Source organism: Entelurus aequoreus, linkage group LG07, assembly GCF_033978785.1.
Source record: "Entelurus aequoreus isolate RoL-2023_Sb linkage group LG07, RoL_Eaeq_v1.1, whole genome shotgun sequence".
Lineage (NCBI taxonomy): Eukaryota > Metazoa > Chordata > Actinopteri > Syngnathiformes > Syngnathidae > Entelurus > Entelurus aequoreus.
This window is the reverse complement of record NC_084737.1, coordinates 46,826,355-46,853,399: the sequence shown is the minus strand read 5'-3', so window position 1 is coordinate 46,853,399 and position 27,045 is coordinate 46,826,355. Positions and strand designations below refer to the sequence as shown.

The 27,045-nt window shown below is 40.2% G+C and overlaps 2 protein-coding genes across 2 annotated transcripts in view; both read right to left on the bottom strand.

The window, feature by feature from the left end:
• Positions 1-479: 479 nt before the first annotated feature.
• Positions 480-3,202, bottom strand: LOC133654379 (uncharacterized protein K02A2.6-like). Its single transcript, XM_062054698.1, has one exon. The coding sequence runs from the start codon at positions 3,198-3,200 to the stop codon at positions 480-482; it is 2,721 nt and encodes a 906-aa protein (XP_061910682.1). The 5' UTR covers positions 3,201-3,202.
• A 5,943-nt stretch (positions 3,203-9,145) lies between these two features.
• The window catches only part of LOC133653091 (solute carrier family 26 member 6-like), a 34,872-nt gene continuing 16,972 nt past the window's right edge, over positions 9,146-27,045 (bottom strand). Inside the window, exons 7-19 of the mRNA XM_062052098.1 lie at positions 24,765-24,847; positions 23,411-23,558; positions 16,242-16,355; positions 15,439-15,516; positions 14,992-15,087; positions 14,701-14,807; positions 14,552-14,621; positions 14,377-14,469; positions 11,486-11,584; positions 11,104-11,412; positions 10,988-11,042; positions 9,881-10,011; positions 9,146-9,812 (exon numbers count right to left, since the gene is read on the bottom strand). Coding sequence (XP_061908082.1) covers positions 9,786-9,812; positions 9,881-10,011; positions 10,988-11,042; positions 11,104-11,412; positions 11,486-11,584; positions 14,377-14,469; positions 14,552-14,621; positions 14,701-14,807; positions 14,992-15,087; positions 15,439-15,516; positions 16,242-16,355; positions 23,411-23,558; positions 24,765-24,847 — 1,410 coding nt within the window. The 3' untranslated portion in view covers positions 9,146-9,785. The remainder of the gene's footprint in view (positions 9,813-9,880; positions 10,012-10,987; positions 11,043-11,103; positions 11,413-11,485; positions 11,585-14,376; positions 14,470-14,551; positions 14,622-14,700; positions 14,808-14,991; positions 15,088-15,438; positions 15,517-16,241; positions 16,356-23,410; positions 23,559-24,764; positions 24,848-27,045) is intronic.

The following is a 27,045-nucleotide window of genomic DNA, read 5'->3' as shown; positions in this document are numbered from 1 at the left end:
GCACTTAGAACGTGTGTTATGTGCAAAATGATGCTTTGTGCGAATCGGTGGTGTAACCATAAAATACATTGAAATACCCACTTAGGGGGCTATTGTAAATAGGGAACTCAAACTTAAACACATACATGCTTACTGAGGCCGGGGGGTAGACTACCCCCGAACCTCGGAGTCAGTCAACGGGGATTATTCTGCCCCAAAACGTGACATGACTCTCTAACAACCCACGCCCCCCGGTTCAGAGATTAAGGCGGTCTGGCGCTCTGGTAACCTGGAGTGGATACCTCCGGCCTGGCGTGCCAACATCCGCTGTCCGTCTGGGTGACCCTCCTGGCTCGGGGGCGACTGTCCCGGTTCCCAGAGCATCCCCTCTTGCCGGAGAAGGGGGGGGGGAGCAACCGGCTGGGCCCCAATTGTCAGTTCACTAGGCACAGCTGGTTGCTCTGGACCAGTGGGAACCAAAAGCGCACGGTCACCGGCTCTCATCTGCTCTGTGTGACGTCTCCAGAGTGCGCCTGCCCCCACATCCACGGAGTAGGATACCGGTCCCTCTTGTGATGCCACCAGTCCAGGCATCCACTTCTCCTCCCCCGTCGATAATCACGCACCAGCACGGCCTCCCCCACTGCAAACCGTCTGTCCTTAGCCACCAGATCTCTGCGTTCTCGTTGGCCCTCCTGCGCCAGCTCCACCGTAGCCGACACGTTCTGCTTCACAAAGTCCAAGCGAGAGCGGAGCCGACGGCGCAGGAAGAGCATAGCCGGAGACTCACTCGTCGTCATGTGAGGCGCATTCCTGTAGCTGAGTAAAAATGCCTCCACTCGATGTTGCAGCGTAAATGTTCCCCTAGACACTTTCAATGAACGCTTCAGCGTCTGCACAAAACGCTCTGCTTGACCGTTCGTGGCGGGGTGAAACGGCGCTGACCTTTTGTGCTTCACTCCGTTTGCCCGGAGAAATGCCCCGAACTCTGCCGCTGTGAATTGTGGCCCATTGTCACTAACCAGTGTCTCTGGTACTCCGTTGCGGGCAAACATACTCCTCAGGGCCTGTACAGTCTTCTCCGTCGTCGTCGTTTTCATCACCTGTACTTCCGGCCACTTAGAGTACGCATCTACCACCACCAAGAACATGTGTCCTACGAACGGCCCCGCAAAGTCCACATGGATCCGTTGCCATGGAGATCCCGGCCACGGCCAGGTGTGCAGTGGGGAGAGCGCCGGGTTCTTTTGGTTCTGTTGACACGTAGAGCATGTCCTGGCCTGCTGTTCAATCTGGGCGTCTAACCCCGGCCACCAGACATGGCTCCGTGCAATGGCCTTCATCTTGACCATGCCCGGGTGCCCGGCATGTAGTTCCTTCAGAAGCTGCAGTCTCAACGCTGGAGGCACCACCACTCTACTGCCCCATAGCAAACACCCCTGGATCACCGTCAGTTCGTCTCGTCGCATGTAGAAGGGTGCCAACGCGTCATTCTGCCCAACTGTTCCAACAAACTGGCCTGACACTACCATATCTACTACCCTAGAGAGCACTGGGTCATATTTAGTTCCCTTCCTAATATCTTCACTGTCCACTGGGAGTGTCTCAAGGTGATGTACTGTCACCCTATCTACTGCGTCTGGCTTTTCCCCATGCGCTACCTGCAGTGGCAACCGTGAGAGACCATCTGCATTCCCATGATCTGCTGCTTTCCTGTATTGGATTGTGTAGTTGTGTGCCGCTAACACTAACGCCCACCGCTGCAGTCGTGCGGCCGCCATAGGTGGCGTCGCCTTACTGGGACTCAATATACTTGTCAGCGGTCTGTGATCTGTGAGTAGTGTAAAATGGCACCCGTACAAATAGGCGTGGAATTTACATACCCCAAAAATAATTCCCAGCGCCTCCCTTTCAATCTGAGCATAATTTTGCTCTGCCTTGCTCAGTGTCCTAGAGGCAAAGGCTATGGGTCTCTCCTCACCACCGGGCATCACGTGCGAAAGTACCGCGCCCACCCCATACGGCGACGCGTCACACGCTATCCGCAGGGGCAACCTGGGGTCATAATGCGTTAGCACCTGTTCTGATTGCAAATGGTCTTTTGCTGCCTTAAAGGCTTTCTCACACTCTGGTGACCACTTCCATGCCACTCTGGTGTGCAACAGCTCATGTAACGGGCTGAGCATGGTTGCCATGTTTTTAACAAAACGCCCATAATAGTTTATCAGGCCCAAAAAAGAACGGAGCTGACTCACATTAATGGGGGCTGGGGCCTCCGCTATGGCCTTAAGCTTCTCTGGGGACTTATGTAGCCCTTTTTTATCAATGACATGCCCCAAATATTCTAATGAACTCTTGAAGAATTGACATTTCTCCTTCTGTACTCGCAAACCGAATTTTCCCAATCGGCCCAACACTGCATCGAAGTTTTTTAGGTGATCTGCATCGTTCTCCCCAGTCACCAAAATGTCGTCCGGGAAACGATGGACGTTGGGGAGGCCCTGCAACACTTGGTCCATGACTCGCTGAAAGATTGACGGCGCAGAGGTGATCCCGAATGGAAGACGGTTATAGCAAAACATTCCCTTCTGCGTGGTAATGGTCAGATATTTACGGGAGCTTTCCTGAACCGGCACCTGTAAATATGCGTTCGCCAGATCTAATTTGCTGAAACGCTGCCCCCCTGCTAGCGATGCGAAAAGATCTTCTATCCTCGGAATGGGGTAGTGTTCAGCACAAAGCGCGGGATTCAAGGTCACTTTAAAATCTCCGCATATACGTACTTTCCCTTTTTTTTTTACAATGGGTACAATTGGAGTAGCCCATTCACTAAACTGTACTGGAGACAGTACGCCCCCCTGTTCCAAACGCTCTAATTCCTCCTCCACCTTCGGCCGAAGTGCATACGGCACCGCCCGTGCTTGGAAGAACTTCGGTTGATGCACCGGCTTGAGGGTTAACGCCACCTCAAAGCCCTTTAGTGTACCTAGACCTTCTTGGAACACCCTGGCATGGCTGTCTAGTACTGTCGCCATTGTGCGGTCTTCCTGTATGGGATGTGTAGCTCGAATAGTTTTAATCATTGTCCAATCTAACTTTACTTTTCGCAACCATTCTCGTCCAAAAAGAGAGAGAGCGTCACCCTTAACCACATACAGGGGGAGACGTGCCCGTTGTTTGTTGAGACGCACGTCTACTTTTATTACCCCCAAGGGTGTCATAACCTGCCCTATATACGATCTCAACAGTAGGTTGGTGGTACGGAGGCGTAACTAGCTAAATTTAGCATTGTATAGTTTTTCTGAAATGATCGACACTGCAGCACCTGTGTCTAACTCCATTTCTATAGTTTGTCCCTCCACTTTGGGTCTAACGCAGATAATCGCTGACGCAGCGCTATCATGTTTAACGTTTTTTTCTACCTCCACTACATGTAAGCCTCCCACCCCATCTAAATCTGTTGTCTCTGGGTCGCTGGGCTTAGTCTCCGCCTCTACCTGATCGGCCCTCTTTTTGAATTTTCCTTTTGTTTTCTGTCCCTTTTTAACCCCAAAAAAATGTGTTGTCTTCGGTCCCCCTTTATCCTCCCTGCACATACGAGCTATGTGCCCCCTTTTTCCACAATTGTGGCAGGACTGGTCCTTGTAAAAACATTCCTCCATTTTGTGATTTACTCTACCACAACGAGTGCATTTACGGCCCGGTGGCAAGGAGAGAGAGACAGCGTTCACCTTCTGTGAGCTACTAAGCTGTTGAGATTCACGTGCCACTGTTTCTATTGAAACTGCTAGTTCAACTGCTCTTTGGTATGTTAAATCCTTCTCTGTTAACAGCCTCTTTTTAATCGACTCACTGTTCAACCCACACACTAACCTGTCTCTTAGTGCATCCTGCAGGTAAGCTCCAAATTCACAGTGCTCTGATAATTTTTTTAGATCTGTTACATACTGTGTAATAGTTTCCCCCTTCCCCCTGATCTCTCTTATGAAATCTATATATCTCCGCTATCACTATGGGCTTTGGGGAGAAATGTGCTTGCAACAATGTCACTACCTCATCATACGTTTTCGTGCCCGGCTTCTCTGGGGCGATGAGGCTGCGCAGTAGACCGTACGTCGCCGGTCCCATCACACTGAAAAACACCGGCAGCTTCCTCCCCTCATTCAGTCCATTTGCTGCCACGAAGTGCTCAAACCTCTCCACGTATGTCGACCACTGCTCCGTCGACTCATCAAAGGCGTCCATCTGTCCCAGGATGCCCGCCATGCTCGCAGGTCGTCCCGACGTGAGTCGTACCCCCGCTGCTATGCGGAGCTAATGCTAACAAATCTAAGCTAACGCTAGCCGTCGATAAACTCCGCGGATTCGCCGCCACCCGCCTCTTAATCCGTCGGCAGGCGCATCCGTGCTTGTCGCCAATTATTGTATACTGACTGTTAGTATGTAACACTAACAGTCATACTCATATTTCACCTTATCTATGTAATCATGAGAGCCGAGTCGGGAGCTGGTGTAGACGTTAGACAGCTTTATTGCCACACACCGAACGGAAGTTCAACCCAACATATATGAACCCACCTGGCACTCCCCCTGGTGGTCACTGGGTGTAACCATGCAGACAAAACATACAGCTCAATACACAACATAATACATTCCGGTTTACGGCTGCAGTGGTAAAAACTATGGTTTTCCATTAAAAATTATTAACTTAAAAGTCAAAGCTATGTAGCGTAACTGCATTTCCTTAGTAGCTCGGCAGTAGCGTCGCTACTTTTTAAAAAAGTAGCGATTTTCGTAGCTTAGCTATTTTTAGACCCATGTAGCACTTACTTAAGCTACATGCTACAAAAGAAGAGAGGGAGAAGAGAGAGAGAACAGGACTAGTGCAACTTCACGGGCAGGGGACAAATTATACGGGAAAAATCAATGATGACTGGTTGGTTTACTAAGATGAGTCACGGTTGGTTAAGATTAGAGCTAAACATTACGGAGAGGCCAATCAGAGGCAACATAGGGCGGGTCATCGAACCAGGAAGGGAAATCACAGCAAACACGCACATCCCAAATGATGACGAGAGAGTCATAGAAGAGAAGAGGGAATATTCAAGCGGGTGATTTATATATTAAATACAACTAATGGAAGATGGCAGAAAGATTCTCTTCCTTAGATTTTTATTTTAGCGGTGTACACGACTTCCAGGAAACCCACAATGTTTCTACTTGGCCACATTTGAACAAATGTATGCGTCTGGATAAAACAATGCCCAAAACATGTAAGCCCAAATTAAAACTGGTCTCGACATGGAAGAGGTGGAATACACATTTAAGAACACACGTGACTGTGGCAGACTGGTGACTTTAGCTACGGTATAGCCTGTCTAAATGCTACATTTAATTTTCATTGGTGTTTTAGAACAAGACAGTAGCTGACATTTTGTTCAGTATTTCTATTGTTTATATTTTGACATTGAATAGTTGAATCATTTTGAAATGATATGACATGACTGCAAGATATTAATTTTGTGCTATAAATCACAGATAAAGGAAGTTAGCTAATAGAATAAACATTGTTTGTACTTATATGATTTTTGCATTTGGAGCAGTTAGAAGTGGTGAGGGGGTCTAAGAGACAGAAATTGGCTAAAAAAAAAATCCAAGGCAGAATCCTCTAAAGCAGAAACAAAAAGGAAAACGCAAGCTGCTCAGAAATTTGCCAGGAATGCTCATGTCATAGCCTTCAAAGCAAAAATGCCAAAGTAATGTGTGAATGAACCAAAGTAATGTGTAATGAACTAGATTAACCATATGTGGCTAAACACTAGTAAGGTTGTAAATACTGTATACAGTAGGCTAACCCATGTGGTTCCTGTGGATGTGAACACAAGTTGTAATTACTGTAGTGACTAAATAACAGTGACTGAAACACATTGTGATTAATTTGGATGAATGGGGTATGTATTTATGTAAACTGTTGATAATTTTTAATTCTTTAAACACTAAAGCATCTTAAATGGTGCATTAATTTGCATGTTCAATTGCTGAAAAACCAGGAGCTCTGGGGGGGGGGGGCACCACCTGGACCTGCGGCCCCCAGACCTCCGGCTTATTTTCAGTCTTTTTCATTAAGTTCAAATCACAAAGCCATTTCTGCGCAAATGTCACAAAGTATCCCGCTTACATTACGCCAAACAGCACAGAGACAAGCCTCAAAACTTCAGGGACAAAGTAATTTGGAGTGATGGCTTTCTTCTGACGACTCGGCCATGCAGCCCATTTTTCTTCAAGTGCCTCCTTATTGTGCATCTTGAAACAGCCACACCACAATTTTTCAGAGTCCTGTATTTCAGCAAGTTATTTTGTGGATTTTTCTTTGCATCTCGAACAATTTTCCTGGCAGTTGTGGCTGAAATCTTTGCTGGTCTACCTGAATCCCTCATTTTCCAATTCTTAATCAGCGTTTCAACACTGCTGATTGGCATTCTCAATTTCTTGGATATCTTTTTATACCCCTTTCCTGTTTTATGCAGTTCAATTACCTTTTCTCGCAGATCCTTTGACAATTCGTTTGCCTTCCCAATGACTCAGAATCCAGAAACATCTGTGCAGCACTGGATGAAAGATGCAATGGTCTGTCAGAAGCCCAGAAACTCACTGACCTTTTATACACACACATTAATTACAAACAAACAGGTCACAGGTGAGGATTGGAACCTTGATTAGCCATTCAAACCTGTTTGTGTCAACTTTTGTGCATGTTATCAGATCAAAGTCACTGGGGTATGTAAACTTTTGATCAGGGTCATTTGGGTACTTTCTCTTGTCATTTTGATTTAAAAAAGAGTAAACACAGTTGTTTGCCAATAAATAGCTTCACACAACCATTAAGCATGAGTGGAAGGAAGGTTTTTGTGTTATCATTCATATTCTCTGAAGAATGGCCAAGAAATCATAAATTCTCCCAGGGTATGTAAACTTATGAGCACGACTGTATACTCGTAGTGTGTATATAAAATGTTGATGTAGGGTTTTGAAGTTGTTTTAGAGGGCTTTGAAGGCTACAACGGTGACTCCCATTAGCCGCATTTTCTTTATCATTTTTAAAACCCTAAAAAAAAAAAACATGTTTTCTTATCTTTCATAATGATTGTAAACGATAGGCACATTTTTAGGAGAAAGTGCAGGTCCCTTTTAAGTTATGTAAATAAACATTTAGAAAATCATTCTATGTAAATATTTAATTCCACAACGTACCGGTATATATTTGCTCTTTCAAATGTTCTTGTAATCAGACCATATTTTCAGTATATTAGATTGAAACGTTACCTGACATGTTTTGACTGTCATCTGCAGTCTTCTTCAGAAGGGTCATCCGACAACTGTGACGTGTTGCCTATCAGCTGTGCTTATAGGCGTGGCCAACCAGTCCCAGGTATGTGAGAGCATAAATGCTCCCTCATCCCGATTGATGGTTTCCTTGGACCGCTTCCTTATTTCGATCGCCTTCTAAAGCCATCGTTTGAATTTGTTACTTTCTGTCCCGATGATTTTGCTGTTGTCCCAGTCCATGATGTGGTTATTTATTTTGCAATGATCTGATATGGCTGATTTTAAGATTTCCTGTTTGGATTTTTGTGTTAGGCTTCTTGTAATCCTTCCAGTTGTCTCTTTTTCAAATTCTTTCTGGTGTTCTTTCTTCCCTGTGTTGAATGTCCTCCCTGTTTCTCCAATGTATGATTTTTCGCATGATTTACACAGGATTTTGTAAATTACATTGCATTTCTTGTCTTGTTCTATTTTGTCTTTTGGATGTACAAGTAACTCATGTTTTTGTGTAAGGTTTAACTGTTGTTTATTTTGTGTTTTTTCATGACCGCTGTATTGGTTCAGTTATTCCTCTAATGCATGGTAAGGTTATGACCTCTTTGTTCTTTATGTCAGGTTTTTCTTTGGGTTTTTTCTTTGTTTTCTTTTCCTTGTTTATTACTTGTTGTTCTCCTTTTTTGATGGCCCAGGTTGGATTTTGGCAGTTTTTGAGTGCATTTTGGATGTGTTTCTCTTCTTTTTTTCTATCTTGTTCTTCTGTTATGATGTTGGCCCGGTCATAGAGTGTTCTCACAACTGATAGTTTGTGTGCTGTGGGATGTTCGGAGGTCCAGAGTAGATATTGGTCGGTGTGTTTCGGTTTTCGATGAACAGTAATGTTTTGACTGCTGTCATCTTTGCGGTAAGTTTTTCATGTCCAAAAAAGTTATGGTCCCGTTCATTTCCTCTTCATGTGTGAATTTGATGTTTCCAGTCTTGTCAATACTGTTGAGGTGGTCTGTAAGATCATGTGTGTGTCCCACTTTTATTTTCTCCAAAATGTCATCCAGGTATCTTCTCCAGAAGGTGGGTCTGCAGTGTATGGGTACTGTATTGATGGCGATAGTTTCCAGGTCTTCCATGAAGAACTGCTCATTATTGCTGATAGAGGGTCTCCAATTGCAAAGCCCTCTTTTTGTTTGTATATTATTCCTTTATATTGGAAGTAAGTAGATTTTTCAACAAAACTGAGTAATATGTGTATGTCTTCCAGTGTCTTCGGGTATATATTTGCGGTTTATAGTCCGACGAGGCTAATATATAAAAAAAAATATTCCAAAATGTTTTGTGTGTGATTTATATACCGGTGCGTATTTTAGTCCGGAAAATGCGTTAATAATATTAGTGCTCTGCAAAAAGATTGTCAAATGGGTTAACCTTGCTTGGCACTCAGCATCAAGGGGTTGGAATTGGGGGTTAAATCACCAAGAATGATTCCCGGGCGTGGCCACCGCTGCTGCTCACTGCTCCCCTCACCTCCCAGGGGGGTAATCAAGGGTGATGGGTCAAAGGCAGAGGATCATTTCGGCACACCTCGTGTGTGTGTGTGACAATCATTGGTACTTTAACTTGAACTTAACATCCCACAATTAATTATTCATTCATGCTCATGAGGAGTATTTTAACGTCTGACCACAAGTGAACAACTTTATATTCATTTGTTGTAATAACAGGCCACAGAAATATTAAGGTCAACAACACTTTTAGAATGCCACATGGATTATAGCTTTAGTTTGTAAAAAAAACTAAACAAAAAAACGCTGACAATTGATTTGTTGTAAAAGCATTAATAATGTGTGGCCTTTATTCTGCATACCAAAACATGTGAAAAATGCTAACATATGGTGTTCTTGAAATAGAGCTCATGATGCGCATGAATACCGACTATAAATACAACCGCGCTGAGTTCAATAGTTCCTGCCCTCTTTAAACATAACAGGAATTAAACATGGCGGGAACTAAACGTTACCTCTTTTTTAATCTTTGAAGCCAATATGAAAGAACCTCTTGCATATGTTATGAGCCAGCTATTTATATAACAAATATTTACATTTTTTTGATTAGCTCTGTATCTGAGACAGCAGAGGGCTCCCCAGACTACACACGTTGTGGATAGAAACATTGACATTGTAGTTTTCTCTTACAGCTATCCTATAGTCTAAAAATACCTATTCCTATTAGTCCTGTAATACATTCTCCCACTCAACCCCCTCTCAGAGTCCTGGAGTAGATGCAGTGACGTATAGCTGGCCATTTCATTAGTGAATGTAACAAAAAGACTGTTGTCAGGGCAACGGCTCCCTGTAATTCCTTGGCAACCAATCCACTGTGTTATGGTGGTGGACTCTCCCCTGGTAAGGGAGGAGGAGACGTTGTGCACCAATGGTGACCAACGGGCGAGAACAAGATGGAAAATGAAGTTGAAGCATGCTTCCCTCTGCTGGTCACATCTGGGTATTGCAGGAAACATCCTGGAAACATTAAGACTTGAAACTGGGACTGAACGTTTCGGATGGAAATGATAGAAATGTGAACTCACAAGGATAACGTCGCTCTGTTCCAGTTTCTTGAGAATGTGAAGCACCGCATCGTGAATAGTGACGAACAGATTGCTCTTTGGAATGGACTCTGAGAAGAACTCTGCCCTTTCCAGCTGCTCCACCACACAGGCTAACATTTGAGCAGACACATGGCAATGATATAAGAACAGTCATCACAAATCATTGAATCATATATAGGGACTAGTGTTGTCCCGATACCAATATTTTGGTACCGGTACCAAAATGATTTCGATACTTTTCGGTACTTTTCTAAATAAAGGGGACCACAAAAAATTGCATTATTGGCTTTATTTTAACTAAAAATCTTAGGGTACATTAAATATATGTTTCTTATTGCCAGATTGTCCTTAAATAAAATAGTGAACATACAAAACAACTTGTCTTTAAGTAGTAAGTAAACAAACAAAGGCTCCTAATTTAGCTGCTGACGTATGCAGTAACATATTGTATCATTTATCATTCTATTATTTTGTCAACATTATTAAGGACAAATGGCGTATTGACGTAATCATAGTAGTATCGACTAGATACGCTACTGTACTTGGTATCATTACAGTGGATGATAGGTGTAGATCCACCAATGGTGTTTGTTTACATTTTGACGCCGGTCGTCCTGCAGGGATGATACTTGTAAGAAACGTACTTTATTTGTCGCCATGAAGACCAGGATTAGTGATTTAGAAGTAGCTAAAACACTGTCGACTGGGGCTGGACCTTAGCTGCTAGCTAGCTAGCCATGTCTTAAAGCACCTCTTCCGGTGTGCATTTCAGTGTTATAACTTCACCTTTATTGTTAGTTTTTAAGTCAAAATGCGTCCGTTCTCCCTTTTCTGTCTACACACTGTGTCTGCTTGTAAGTACTCTGTGTGTGTGCACTGCCGAACATTCTTGTCTGCTTGTAAACCAGCAATGACACAACATGACGACGAGGGCGCGGTGGGGGGCGGGTGGCGGACCGGTACTTTTCAGAGGCGGTATAGTACCAAATATGATTAATTAGTATCGCGGTACTATACTAATACCAATATACCGTACAAGCCTAATAGGGACTAGGTGCTTAGACAGATTTTTGGAGTACCACTTACATTGGCAGCCGGCTAGATACGCGTCCACATCAATTCCTTGTAGGTCCCTGAATAACTGGAAATATGAAACAAATTTAAGACCAAAAAACAAATGAGTTATTGTGACATTCATGTACATTTTTCAAGGTCTTCACAGCAACAGTGTCCACAAAGCTGGTTGTCGAGATATCCAAGATGATGCTGTGGCATCCATTGGCGAGTCCGCTCTTTTTATCGCTGTCTTTTGAAACCTGTGTGACGTTGTCGTCATAAACCGTGTTGTAAACTGAATCGGACACGTCGGCTTGGTAAGCCCAGTTTACTTGGCCGTTACACATCACATTCCCTGGAGATTCCACTTCTTTATGCCCTTCCAGTTGGGCACAGAACTGTTCCCTTTTTTTCTCTCTCAAAGAGTACGTGTCATCGGTCAGGTCACCGACCATCTGCAGAAACATTACAGATTTCCTGGTAACACTATAACAAAACATTTTTCTTGAAAGAAGCGATTAGTCATACTTCATTTTTCTTCTCTTGTTCAGCTTTATTTTTCTCTTGTTGCTTCAGCGTTGCATGTTTCTTCTTAGCTGCCAGAAGCTTCCCAATTTGAATCCCACTCTGTGCAAAACAAAAATATGCATCACAAAGAAGTGAGTGAGGTGATGAAAGAATGTTCGGGTGATGTAGACAGCAGCTAGGGATACATTATGCTATTCAAATCAAATCAAAATTGTATCCAATCAAACTTTATTTATGTAACGCTTTTCATACACAGGCAAGTGGCAAACACACAATGCTTTAGAAAGATAGAAAAAACATACATACAAACACACACAGCACTACACTATTGGACAATAACAAACAATGACATGGCACTGAGGATTGCGGAAAACCATGACCTTTGAGGCATGTCCACACTGGAGAACAACTAAAATTAATGCCATCCAAAAAAAAATAGTATTAGACATTTGATAAAATATATGTAAAAATAAAACATAAATAATACAGTAATACGTTAATGAAAACATAACATTGACAGAATAATAGTAGTAATAATAGCAATTAATAAAATAGAAATTAATAACAAGAAAAATTAGCATGATCAGCACAAAGTCTGATTAAAAAGGTGTGTCTTTAAACCTTTAAAAAAAAATAATATCAACGGTCTCTGCAGTCCTGAGGCTCTCGGGCAAGCTGTTCCACAGTTGGGGCCATAGTGGCTAAATGCTGCCTCACTATGAGTCTTTGTTCTGGTATTTGGTATAGAGATAAAGGCCGGTACCAGAAGACCTCAGGATTCACGAGGGTTGATACGGTAAAAGCAGGTGAAAGACATACAAAGACATTTAAAAAATAATGCTAGAACTTTAAAATCCACCCTGAAGCGGATGGGTAGCCAATACAGTGATTTTAAAACTGGTGTAATATGCTCCCGCCCTCTGGTCCTTCTCAGCACGCGTGCAGCTTAGTTTTGTTATAATTGTAGACTTCTGATATTATTTCTGGGAAGATCATAGAGCAGGACATTACAATAGTCTAAACGACAGGAAATAAAAGCATACATTAGCCCCTTTGTGTTGGCTTGAGAGAGAAACAGGCGGACTCTGGCTATGTTCTTTAAAGGAGAACTTTTTTGGGATCTTTGCATATTGTTCACAATCATTATGAGAGACATGAGGATTGATGTATTGGGTTTTTTTGCATTCTAAATGTTAAAAAAATGCGATCAAAAGTCTGCTAACAATGGAGCTTATATGCCGCTCTATTCTGCCTATACAGCCCTTAAAAACATTCAAACACCTCCATTAAGGTTTTATATACATGATGTAAGTATATATGTAATGTAGTAATGAGCACATTTATAATACCATTTAATATTTACGTATTTTGATGATTTTAAGCAAAAGTGGAGCATTAATTTCAAAAATGTATCACGTTTGCTTTTTTTCTTCTTCATCACTGATTACTGGGGGCGGCATGGTGTAGTGGGTAGAGCGGCCGCACCACAAACCTGAGAATTGCAGGTTCGCTCCCCGCCTCTTGACATCCAAATCGCTGCCGTTGCGTCCTTGGGCAAGACACTTCACCCTTGCCCCCAGTGCCGCTCACACTGGTGAATGAATGATAGGTGGTGGTCGGAGGGGCCGTAGGTGCAAACTGGCAGCCACGCTTCCATCAGTCTACCCTTGGGCAGCTGTGGTTATGAAAGTAGCTCACCATCACCATGTGTGAATGAATGATGGGTTCTCACTTTTCTGTGAAGCGCTTTGAGTGTCTAGAAAAGCGCTATATAAATCTAATTCATTATTATTATTACTGCTCCCTGCAGACTTTATGAGGGACAACAAACATAATAAAACATCACTTACTGTGCAAGGTCTGCTGTCATTTAGATGCCGACTGCTAGGATGTTCGTACATTTCCATTTAGATGAAGAATGACCATAATCCTCACAAAGAAACGGGGTGGGTGGGGGTCGACAGGGGGGGACCAAGCGTCTCGCTCGCCATTTCCGTGTCCTAAATTGCTGTCAAAGTGTCCCAATTTGTCGGAATACAAACTCAGACTTTTTCTATCCAGGTGAGATGTATAATTTATGAACTACATAAACTTCCAGTGAGCAAGGAAGCGAGGAAACACCTTGCCAGTCAATCATGTCGAAATTGTACACCGCTAAAAGCTATTGTACAGCAAAAAAAAGTTTGTCTGCGTTAGCGCTTATAATAACAAAATCAATAATACTTGGTTAATATTCAAGTCACAAAATGTAAATTGAGAATTGTTGGCTGTTTTTGAATGGGTATTTATTGGATTTCATTGGTGAAATAGAGGACCCCTCATTGGTGCCGCTGTAAGCAAACTTTAATTTATGTTTATTTACAAGTTAGAATGCATTAAAAAACAAATCCATCTGTCGTCATGTCTTTCATAATGATTGTGAACAATAGTCAAAATTAAAAACAAAAAGTACAGTTCTTCTTTAAGAAGATAAAAACCTATTTTTGTAATATTTTTAATATGTGGCTAAAAGTCAGGTTGCAGTCAAAACCCCGCCCAGATTTTTTAATAGATTGTGTTGGTTTAAAATCTTGTAATTTTGGTCAAAGTTTCTCCCTCTGGCATTCAGTACCTATAACTAAAACATCTGTTTTGTCTTATTAAAGTGTAGGAGATTAACTGCCATCCAGGACTTGATGTCTAAAATACAGTTAAAAAGGGTATTTATTGGTCCTGTGTCATCAGGAGACAAAGTAATGTACAACTATGTATCATCAGCTTAACTGAAGCCATGTCTCATAATAAGGTACCCAAGAGCATGTGAAAGATTAGAGGACCTAAAATTGAGCCCTGGGCAACCCCACACCTTATTTCATGGGTTCCCGTAAGAACACAAGGACAAACATATAGACCTTCTCTTGTAAGGCCTCCAGGTACATCTCAGCATTGCTGTAGTAGATGGTAGTAGAAGAACGGAAGATTTTAATGCCTGGAATCTCTTTAGCCTGAAGATACAGATAATAGAAAACCATTTAATCTGGTCAACTGATTGTGTTGTCTTGACAAAATTCACAAGTTTCACTGTACCTCTTTGTATGTGTCTATGTCCAGGTACAAGTCAGTGGCTGGCACTTGGCCCAAGATTGAATAGTGTGACCTGAGAGAGAAAACATCAACAAATATTAAACCACCTCCCTAATCAAAGTCATATGATTTGAATAATGACATGCACTTACAGCTGTGTTCTAAAGATGACGGTCAGTATAGAAAAGCCAATGGAGACAGCCAAACCAAGGTCCAAGTTGAGTAGAATAGTGCTTGTGAAAGTTACCAGCCACACAAGCTAGAGGGTAGTAAAGTACTATCAGGTAAAAGTGTTAAATGGTTGAAGATGTATTTGGTACTCTACTACTGTACTTTTAGCAAGGTCACCGAATGAACATGAACATCTATTCAATTTGCCTTTAAACATAAGATTCCCCTGATGTCTTCTGTGCCTCACACTTGGAAAATGTGTTCAATCGTACCAAATCAAACCTGTTGGTCCTCCACAGCATAGGCACATCCATGAACTGCTTGAACATTCCCTTTAAGTTCACAAACACGATTGTGGATAAGATAGCCTGCAGGACACACACAAATAGTTTGATGACGTAACATTTTAATTAAACACCCAACAGGATTATGGGACAGCTGCAAAGAGGGAGTGTCAGTGGAACGTGCATTCATTCATTGTGGGAACTACAGCAGAGAAAGGATAAAACTAGGAGAGGAAGTTTGAAGACATGGACAGAAGAAGGTTACGCTCAAAGGGATACTAAGCAGTGATCAGAAAATTTGAGTGAAGACAGGTTTATGAGTAGAATGTAGAATAGGAAGGAGAGGGTAGGGAGAGAACTGTGGTTCACAATCCAATACAGTAGGTGGCGGTTTTGCACCTTTAAACAAGAAGAAGAAGAAAAAGAAGTAAATACCTTAGGGAGATCTTGAAAAAGAGATCCTATCTTTAAAATCGTAATGAGGACGATGATTGAAGAAATCAGTCCTGCAACCTAACGACACAAAGTATATAGTAATTATCACCAAGCTGACTTAAGATGCATCCATCCATCCATCCATCCATCTTCTTCCGCTTATCCAAGGTCAGGTCGCGGGGGCAGCAGCCTAAGTAGGAAAGCCCAGACTTCCCCCTCCCCAGCTATTTCGTCCAGCTCCTCCCGGGGGATCCCGAGGCGTTCCCAGGCCAGCCGGGAGACATAGTCTTCCCAACGTGTCCTGGGTCTTCCCCGTGGCCTCCTACCGGTCGGACGTGCCCTAAACACCTCCCTAGGAAGGCGTTCGGGTGGCATCCTGACCAGATGCCCGAACCACCTTATCTGGCTCCTCTCGATGTGGAGGAGCAGCAGCTTTACTTTGAGCTCCCCCCGGATGACAGAGCTTCTCACCCTATCTCTAAGGGAGAGCCCCGCCACCCGGCAGAGGAAACTAATTTCGGCCGCTTGTACCCGTGATCTTGTCCTTTCGGTCATAACCCAAAGCTCATGACCATAGTTGAGGATGGGAACGTAGATCGACCGGTAAATTGAGAGCTTTGCCTTCCGGCTCAGCTCCTTCTTCACCACAAGGGATCGATACAGCGTCCGAATTACTGAAGACGCCGCACCGATCCGCCTGTCGACCTCACGATCCACTCTTCCCTCACTCGTGAACAAGACTCAGAGGTACTTGAACTCCTCCAGGTATTTTGCGTCCAATGACATATGTTAGTTTACAGTACCTGAGTCTTTCCCCCAGTGCTCTCCTGAATGAGGCTTCGCGACATAGAACCAGTCACGGAGTAACACTGAAAACAGCCTCCAACAGTGTTGCTGAGGCCAAGAGCAACTAACTCCTAGAAGAGCCAAAACAAAGCAAAGACACACTATTAAACATTAAATTCAGGTGTTTAAAATATTTCATTGTGTTTAATCGCATTATCTGTAAAGGTAAACTGCACTTTTTTTGGAATTTTGCCTATTGTTCACAATCATTATGAAAGACATGATGATGGATAGATTTTTTTTTAATGCATTCTAAGTATTAAATAAACGTAAATAAAAGTCAGCTTACAGCAGACAATGGGAGATCCTCTATTTCGCCGATAAAACTCATTAAATAACCACCCAAAAAGCACTAACAATACTCCATTTGCATTTAGTGACTTGAATATTAACTAAGTATTAGTGATATTGTTGTTATAAGCCTTAAGGCAGACAAACTATTTATAGCTGTGCCGTGATCACTACCGTGTGTCCCTATGTTTACATCATCGAGTGGTCTGCTGTTTCCTTGCTTCCCCCCTCCTTGGAAGTTTATTGTAAATCATAAATCATTCCTCTCACCTGGAAAGTAGATGGCTGAGGGTGTAATCCGACAAGTTGGGGCACTTTGACAGCCATTTAGGACCCGGAACTGGCGAGAATGACACAAAAAGACGCTTGGTCCCCACCCCGTTTCTTCGCGAGGATTATGAGTCATTCTTCCGCTAATGGGAATATATGAACATCCAAACAGTCGGTGTAGTTTCCTGATGAAGCCTTAGCTTGACGCTCCTCTGCTTTCTCCTGCTCCCGCTCGCTGCGGCAACAACAAACAAAACTCCAGATGCTCCTCTTTGTTTTGTAGCGTTTACTTGTGAACTTAATCATTCAAAACGTCAAACAATAACGATGTGGGAGAAAATGAATGGCAAAATAAAGCGAGTGTGTTACAGCGAGAAAGAGTAAGAAAAAGTAAGAGTAAGGTCAAAAAACTGTGGCTCGATTCCACCTTATACCTGACTGCCATAACCCATAATACATTGTGTCCAAACCTTATTACGACACAGATCCTTCCGCCATATATGCAATTAAATAGTTACATATTCTTCACTGTAGTAAAGCAGTATAAAATAGTGCGTTATCAAATTATTCGCTCAAATGTAATAATTACAAATAAAGTGAGCCTTATGATTACTTTAAGCATGCAATATATACATTGTCATATTATTCAAATAAAGTAAGTAGTCCCATTTTGGCTGAGTAAACATAAAGCACCTTCCATAAAATGTCTATTAACTTAAACAGCATTTAGGCTCCTACAGTCGGCATCCTAATGACAGCAGATAGTGTACAGTAAGTGATGTTGTATTATGTTTGTTAGCTCTCATGAAGTCTGCGGTGATCAGAAATCAGTGATGAAGGAAAAAAAAGCAAATGTGATGCGTTTTTTAAATTAATGTGCCGCGTTTGCTTAAAATGAGCAAAATACGTAAATACTAAATGTTATTATAAATGTGCCCGTTACGACATTACATATATACTTACGTCATGTAGATAAAACCTCAATGGATCTTGTTTAGATTTTTTTTAAGGGCTTTATAGGCAGAAATGAGCGGCTCTCATCAGCTTCATTAATTGTAAGCTGGCTTTTGATCGCATTTATTTGATATTTAAAATGCATTAAAAAAAAAAAAAAGAAAACATCCATCGTCATGTCTTTCATAATGATTGTGATCGATAGGCAAAATTCCCAAAAAAGTGCAGTCCCCTTTAACTCGTAAATAATTGCACATCAAAGTTTTTTGTCTTTATTAAGTGTACCTTAGAAAGATAATTTTTCACTTTTTTAATATCAACATGGGTCTGGACAAATGTTAGTCTTTATGCAAATGTTTGTTTGTTAAACATGTTTTTTTTTAAACCGCTCTACATCAAATGGAAACTCTTTTACGAACACATCCAATTAGAGTGAGACTCATTTTCAGCCCCGGAGTTTCATGCTTCACTTTAGATTATGAACCGACCTATCATAGTAAAATAATGCAATAACAATCTATCATGTTTTCGAACACCTTGTAATTCTGGTGTTCTAAAATATATTTTTTTATTTACAGCAAATTAGATTTTCTTTACATTGTAGATGTATTTGATTTATTTGAATTTAAGAGCACATTTTCTAAATATCCACACCTTAGAAATAAGTGTCTCGAGACTCAGCTGCACCTGCATCATAAAAATAATCACATCTAAGGCTTGATTAGTATAAATATTTTGACTGAAACAATTCCGATTGTTTCAATGACATTATATGATGATTTACAATTTTAACATAGTACTTTCATCCTATTGTGGCCTACATATATTTACTAGTGTAGGCCTATAGGATCTAAAGCAGTCGTGATATTTCCTGCTGCAGTGCGTTTTCCAGGACTTACGGTGTTGGCAGACGGTCACACATGATGCACGCATGTCAATCCTGCGCGTCAAAAAAAAAATTGCGCTGGAAATTTAAGTTAACTCGTTATTGCGTTAACTTTGACAGCCCTACTTAGATGTCATTCATAGTTACATCCATCCATCCATCCATCCAGGGGCGTCACTAGCTTTTAAGGACAGGGGGGGCTTAGCCCCCAGGAGATGCACAGGATGCGAGCGAACGTAGTGCACGAGCACAGAACTTCACAAACGGCTAATAAAGACTTAGAAATTAATTATTGTTATTATTATTATTTCAGTCGGTTTATTTTCAATCTGTGTTCAGTACAACAACAAACATGGGTTTGCACAGTGACATTTTGTTTACAGCATCAACAAGAAACAATTACTTGCATGATCCTTCAAGATACACTGAAACACAATGAAAGTCATGGCATTAGACTCTGTTATTAATTCACAACATAGAGGCTAATGCCACGACTTTAGCTCACAATACAATAATTGTTTGTTCCCAAATATTTTGAAGTTGCACAGATTACATTTTGGGCACATATGTGACTAAAATGATTGTAAATTCAAGCCCTGGAAATATTACTTAATTACTTGAATTAAAGTAATATCTGGATTGGGATAATTTGGCTTGTATATAATATATATATGTATATGTATATATTAGGGGTGTGGGAAAAAATCGATTTGAATTCGAATCGCGATTCTCACGTTGTGCGATTCAGAATCGATTCTCATTTTTAAAAAATCGATATTTTTTAATTTATTTTATTATTATTATTATTATTATTATTTTTTTTTTTTTAATTAATCAATCCAACAAAACAATACACAGCAATACCATAACAATGCAATCCAATTCAAAAACCAAACCCGACCCAGCAACACTCAGAACTGCAATAAACAGAGCAATTGAGAGGAGACACAAACACGACACAGAGCAAACCAAAAGTAGTGAAACAAGAATTAATATTATCAACAACAGTATCAATATTAGTTACAATTTCAACATAGCAGTGATTAAAAATCCCTCATTGACATTATCATTAGACATTTAGTTTATGAGATGCGATGCAAGTGTAAGCCACTGTGACACTATTGTTCATTTTTTGTATTTTTTTTTTGTATTAATGTTTGTAATGATAATATCAATCAGGGATTTTTAATCACTGCTATGTTGAAATTGTTACTAATATTGATACTGTTGTTGATAATATTCATTTTTGTCTCACTACTTTTAGATTGTTCCGTGTCATGTTTGTGTGTCCTCAATTGCTCTCAATTGCTCTGTTTATTGCTATTCTGAATGTTGCTGCGTCGGGTTTTGTTTTGAAGTTGTATTGCATTATTATGGTATTGTTGTGTATTGTTTTCATTTAAAAAAAAAAAAATCGTTTTTGAATCGAGAATCGTGTTGAATTGAAAAAAAAAAATCGATTCTGAATCGAATCGTGACCCCAAGAATCGATTTTGAATCGAATCGTGGGACACTCAAAGATTCCCAGCCCTAGTATAGTATATATATATAAATATATATATATATATATATATATATATATATATATATATATATATATATATATATATATATATATACATATATATATATATATATATATATATATATATATATATATATATATATATATATATATATATATATATATATATATATATATATATATATATATATATATATATATATATATATATATATATATATATACATATATATATATATATATATATATATATATATATATATATATATATATATATATATATATATATATATATATATATATATATATATATATATATATATATATATATATATATATATATACATATATATTATGGCAAGCCGTTAAGGAAATTAAACATATATGGAAGTCTATACTATACGTTTATACTGTATATACTGTAAATAAGAAAGACTTAGAGTCCGTCTGCTGTTCTGAAAAAGAGTCAAAGCTGTCAAAGAGCTGAGGGACCATCTTCAAAGTGCAATGCTGAAACAAATAATGCAAACAATAAAATGTAACTTCCAGGGCTTGAGATTATCGTAGTCCCGTCGTCCCGGGGACGGTAAAAAAAATGCACGGGACAAAATGAAATGCTCCCCGGGACGATGGCTTTTAACCATTTTTTTTCTTTTTCTTTTTATGTATTTATTCATTTTACATGTTATATTAAATGTCTTGGTTTTTCCACCCTCTGAAAATCCTATGAAATGTTTAACAAGCCATCCTATAATAATACAACAGCTATTAAAGGCCTACTGAAATTACATTTTTTTATTTAAACGGGAATAGCAGATCCATTCTATGTGTCATACTTGATCATTTCGCGATATTGCCATATTTTTGCTGAAAGGATTTAGTAGAGAAAATCAACGATAAAGTTCGCAACTTTTGCTCGCTGATAAAAAAAGCCTTGCCTGTACCGGAAGTAGCGTGACGTCACAGGAGCTAGTATTCCTCACAATTCCCCGTTGTTTACAATGGAGCGAGAGATTCGGAGCAACAAAGCGACGATTACCCCATTAATTTGAGTGAGGATGAAAGATTCGTAGATGAGGAACGTTATAGTGAAGCACTAGAGAGGCAGTGATGGACGTATCTTTTTTCGCTCTGACCGTAACTTAGGTACAAGCTGGCTCATTGGATTCCACACTCTCTCCTTTTTCTATTGTGGATCACGGATTTGTATTTTAAACCACCTCGGATACTATATCCTCTTGAAAATGAGAGTCGAGCACGCGAAATGGACATTTAAAGTGACTTTTATCTCCACGAAAATACATCGGTGACACACTTAGCTACTGAGCTAACGTGATAGCATCGTTCTTAAATGAAGATACAAACAAAACAATTAAACCCCTGACTGGAAGGATAGACAGAAGATCAACAATACTATTAAACCATGTACATGTAACTACACGGTTAAAAATTCTCAGCCTGGTAAGGCTTAACAATGCTGTTGCTAACGACGCTAAGGCTAATTTAGCAACTTAGCAACCAGACCTCACAGAACTATGATAAAAACATTAGCGCTCCACCTACGCCAGCCAGCCCTCATCTTCCCATCAACAGCCGTGCTCACCTGCGTTCCAGCGATCGACGGCGCGACGAAGTACTTAATCCGTGGGTTTGGCGGCAAGCATCGGCTAGGCGTAGTAAGTAGTCCTTGTTGTGTTGCTGTAAGTATTGTACTTAGCCGCTAATACACCGATCGATCCCACCTACAACGTTCTTCTTTGCAGCCTCCATTGTTCATTAAACAAATTGCAAAAGATTCACCAACACAGATGTCCAGAATACTGTGGACTTTTGTCGAAGAAAACAAGACGTTTTTGTATCGGGTCGATGGGGTCCAACCACTTCCGTGGATTTTGTGACGTCACGCGCATAAATCATATCCAAAGGAGTTTTTCAACCGGAAGTGTGGCGGGAATTTTAAAATTGCACTTTATAAGTTAACCCGGCCGTATTGGCATGTGTTTCAATGTTAAGATTTCATCATTGATATATAAACTATCAGACTGCGTGGTCGGTAGTAGTGGGTTTCAGTAGGCCTTTAATGTAACAATACAATAAAACAAATATATTTAATGATGTTTTTTTCATTATTTTAACAATAGGCTAATGTATATTACTTTATATAGATTCTACAAGAAACACAAAACTTAAAAACTAAATTATTTACAATTGCAGACACAAGGTTCTTGTTCTGCAGTGCTGTGTGCTAATGTGCTTCGTACACCTGCAGGACCGCAAGCAAGGTCGCAGAGAAAATGCGGACTGGATTTTGAGTGATGTGGGCATTTTCTATATGAACAAGTCCAAGGACCGCAAGCAAGGTCACAGAGAAAATGCGGACTGGATTTTGAGTGATGTGGGCATTTTCTGTATGAACAAGTGCAATGGATTGGATACCGACGCACTAAAGGGGCTCTCTACCTTACGCTATGAAGTGAGGGGAAAATGAGTGAATAATGACAGGTTATATGATTATTTATTTAAACTCATATTCGGGCCACTTTATAATGAATATGTCGGCATGTATTTAAAAAAAAAAAAAAAAAAAAGATTTTTTTAAATTTTTTTTTAAACAAACTTATTTAGGGGGGCTTAAGAACATTTTAGGGGGGCTTGAGCCCCCCTAAAATAGGCCTAACAACGCCAATGCATCCATCCATCCATTTTCTACCGCTTGTACAATGACATCCTAATTCTAGCTATGTCCAGAGTCTATACCCTCTGGGTCAATAACTTCTGTTCATTAACTTCATATGGACGTGTCATCACAACACACTGAAAGCAAGCAAGCATATTTAAGCTGGACAAGTCTGCATAAAGCTTGTTAGGCATTAATGATTTATCAGTGCTTTCACTCTGTCTGTCTGCTCTTTGTCACATGCAATCACACATGCATACACTAATGTAAAAGTTAAAAATGAACACTTATGGTTGTTTTTGACAAATGAGTGATTTCCTTCACAAAGTAAAGCTCCTATTGTAATAATGTGCTGTATGTAAGGGAATTTTGAGAAATTTGCTTACATACTGTGGTTGACTGGAGTCAAAAATGGCAACACAGTAAGAATCGATTCAATTGTATTCATGTTCTGTTTTGTACAATCAGATTTCAAAGATTATCAGACCAAGTGACACAATGTTCTTATAAGTGTGCGCCTTACCTGGTTGCTATCCACCTTGTAGCCATGTTTGAGGGCAAATGTTTTACCAAGAGAAATAGTGATGGCATAGCCCACAATGGCCACAGCAAAAGCGTCACCTATCACCGCAGAGAAGAGTGTCACATCTGGAGCACGAGGGGCCTTAAGCCTGACGTAGGATAAGCATACAGCAATAACTCAGGGTTTTTCTATAGGTACAGGAACAATACAAATACTGAGTTCTGTTAAATCATCTCAAGATAAAATTAACTTTTTTCAGCACCAAGCTTTTGGTCTATTGTTTCTTCTTGCCCCAAGAATGTGTGACTGCGAGCTGACTAAAAATTGAACTCACACATTCTGCAGCTGTTCTTTTTTACTGAAAGATTTCAATAATCCCATAAGTATCTACAGTTATTTGTTATCTACTGTTTAAGACAAAAACATCTATCTTTTCCCAACACCCTCTAAGACATCGCTATTCAACTGGTGTCCCGGGGCCCAAATCCATATCGGCATGACACCATATCGGTCCCCAAGTTCATTTCATAACTTAAGAGCGAAATATTTTTGCAGGAAATTCCTAAAAACACTAGAGTTATCATGTTGTAGAGAGGAACTTGGACCACTGTAAACACATTGGCTGATCCTTGCATTGACATTTAAACATTGCTAGCAAACAGAACACTGGGGTCCAAACTTGGGATTTACATCAATGAGGCGGTCCTCAAGACACTCTTTTACGTCCTCTCCTTTTTGGCTGCTACAATTTTTTATTTGTGATGTGATTAATGTAACTAAGGTGTTGCTGTAGCTTATTTGCTTCGGATCCAGTCAGTGGTCATTGGTTCAACTTCTTTAGTTATACTAGTGGTGTTCCTCAAGGTTCCCTTTTTGGTCCTCTCCTTTTCATCATTTGGGCTATTCAACTGGTGGCCCACAAATGCAGTTCTAAAAACTTGTGAGAGACTCACATTTTTGCAGCACATTCTTAAAAATGCTAGAGTGCTGGAATAGTTATGATCATTGACTAGCCTTTTTGCAGAAGGTCCTTAAAAACAGCAGAGCGCTCCTGTAACTCTGACAAAATAAATAGAGCAAAAATCAAATGTGTACTATAGATACCGCTAGTTCGCCGGAATATACAAAACAAGATTAATAGTGAAGGGAGAACTCCAATCCCCCCGGTCTTTAACTTTCTACAAATGTGTCCTCCAAGACAATTTAGTTGAATATCACTGCTCTAAGACAGTAGATGCACAGTGTGACCTTGGCTTTCTGGCCCCACAACTTCAAACTACCGCCACCGGTCTCGCTGTTATCTTGTTATGCATTGGTAGCTCTCTGCATCTTAAATTTATAAAGATTAACTCACCCACTCGGGATCTCGCCGACAACATCAATGTTGTATTTGGCAGGAAGGCCACAGAAGTGAGTGATGATTGTAGCTGCTATAACCTAGAAAAAAGAGGTGCAGGGAGTTAGTTGAATAGTCTGGACATCTCTTGAAAGTAATACAGTGAGGGGACATGTCTGGACTTTACAGATTCTCCCTGTGCTTCCTTGGCATTTCTCCCACATTCCAAAAACATGCATTTTACGTAACCGGAGACGTCATTTGTTCAACAGTGTGAATGTGAACAGTTCAAAGTTCAAGGTTCAAGGTTCAACTTTATTGTCCCAGCGGGGGAATTTGTCTTGGGTACAGTGCATCATTGCTTTCTTAACATACACAAAAACAACAGAACAAAAACACAAGCACAGACACAACCACAACCAGACAACTAACATTTAAACATCAGAACATGGAGCTTGATAGACATAGGTGGCACTTTGATGTAGGCATAAAATCTACAGTATGGAGATAAAGATAAAGTACCAGTGTGCATTGTTGTCTATTAACATGTGATTGACCAGTGACCAGTCCAGGCTGTACCCAACCTGCTGCTGAAAGTCAGTTTGGATAGACTTGACCGGTGACCCTAATGCGGACAACCAGTAAAAAAAATAGAAAAATAATGCAGTATGGCCAAAATCATAGATTTTTTATAGGATACAGATTTCTTCTGCTGGACTATAGGTTGTAGTCAGTCACGTGACTTTTTCGGTGAACGAAGTGGTGGTCCATCAAACCAACGTGACTACTGTGCAACCTAGAATGGTGTTACCATTTAGTGGTCAATTGTACGGAATATGTACTTCACTGTGCAACCTACTAATAAAAGTCTCAATCAATCAATCAATCAAACAAATCAGTAACCGGTAGTAAAACTCCTGATTTTCTCATGGCCCAAATAGTTTACAGTAGCACTATAAATAATCATAATACCAGGGCGTCTAGTGAGGGGCATTTTGTACTCCCTCGTCCCAGGAAGAATGCTTTGCGGAAATCTTTTATTTAAAGATCTGTATCGCTCTGGAATAACCTGCCTCGAATTCTCACCGGCATTGAAAGTAAACAGGTTTTTAAAAGGAAAGTAATATTTTATCTGAGTCTGTAAATTAGTTTGCTTGTTGATGATTTTTGTTTGGTTTTGTATTGTGTAGTTATATTTATATGGTAATTATTATTCTGTGACTGTAAATTGTTTGCTTGTTTGCTTATCGATGCTTTTATTTGTTTTTGTATTGTGTAGTTATAATTATATGCTTTTACTTGTAATTGTATTGAGTTTGTGTACCCCAGGAAGACTAGTGGGTTGTTGTGGCAACCAGCTAATGGGGATTCTTAATAAAAATCAAAACAAAAATCAAAATCAAACATTGTGTGAGCTATCTGAGATTGCAAGGGGCCTAGATCTTACCACTAAAAGCAGATATGAGCAAAAAAGAAAACTCTGCAGTACAATTGATCCTTAGTATGCGTTATCAAAAAAAGATTGTTAATGATCTCAAGGATTATCCATCGGTCGTGTTCCCAAACATGTTGAACTTTCTGGTGTGCCAGATGTCGTTTTACACAACAAAACAGAAGAAAGCTTGGAAAAGCCCAGAGGTCTACAACGTATTCGTGTGTGGCTGGGTCAAGGACAGTGGCTGAGGAATTCACATGAGTCACATAATTTTGGTCTTGACCTCTGTATGTATGATGAGATTATTGCAGCTCTTCAAGATGCAACTTTTTAATCAAATTTGAATAATAGGATTATCAAGACTGATTTGATGGATTTAAAAATTCCTTCTTTAATAAATGCCAACCTGTTGGTAGGTTGGTATGAAATTGTAAATGGGTATTTGGTGGGTAGATTTTGAAATGAATTGTATTGTATTGTATTTTGTGTATTAAATGATGATATATATTTTAACTGTGGGTCCCTGTCCATAAGATGTGCGCTTTTGGGGATTACCTTTTTGCAGAACGGACTCTGATATTAACCAAAGAAACAAACATGTAATTCAAAATTATCTCTGTCTGTAAATAAATAAATAACCAAGGAAATTTGTATCAAGATTCTCCCTGAAAAAAATCATGCATCGTTTTTGCTTGCAGGGTAAGGTTACGTTTTATGATTTAACTCTGCATTTTGCGAGGACACGTCCTTGCAAACAAAACTGCGATTAGCATTTTCCCGTTATGTTAACCACTCATAAAGATAATCGGAGACACCACTGAAGACCAGGTTGGTTGTGAAAGAAGACAGTGATGTGATCACAAC

Coding starts and splice junctions, on each gene's coding strand:
- LOC133654379 (XM_062054698.1), bottom strand. CDS start 3,200: ATGACACCCTTGGGGGTAATAAAAGTAGACGTGCGTCTCAACAAACAA.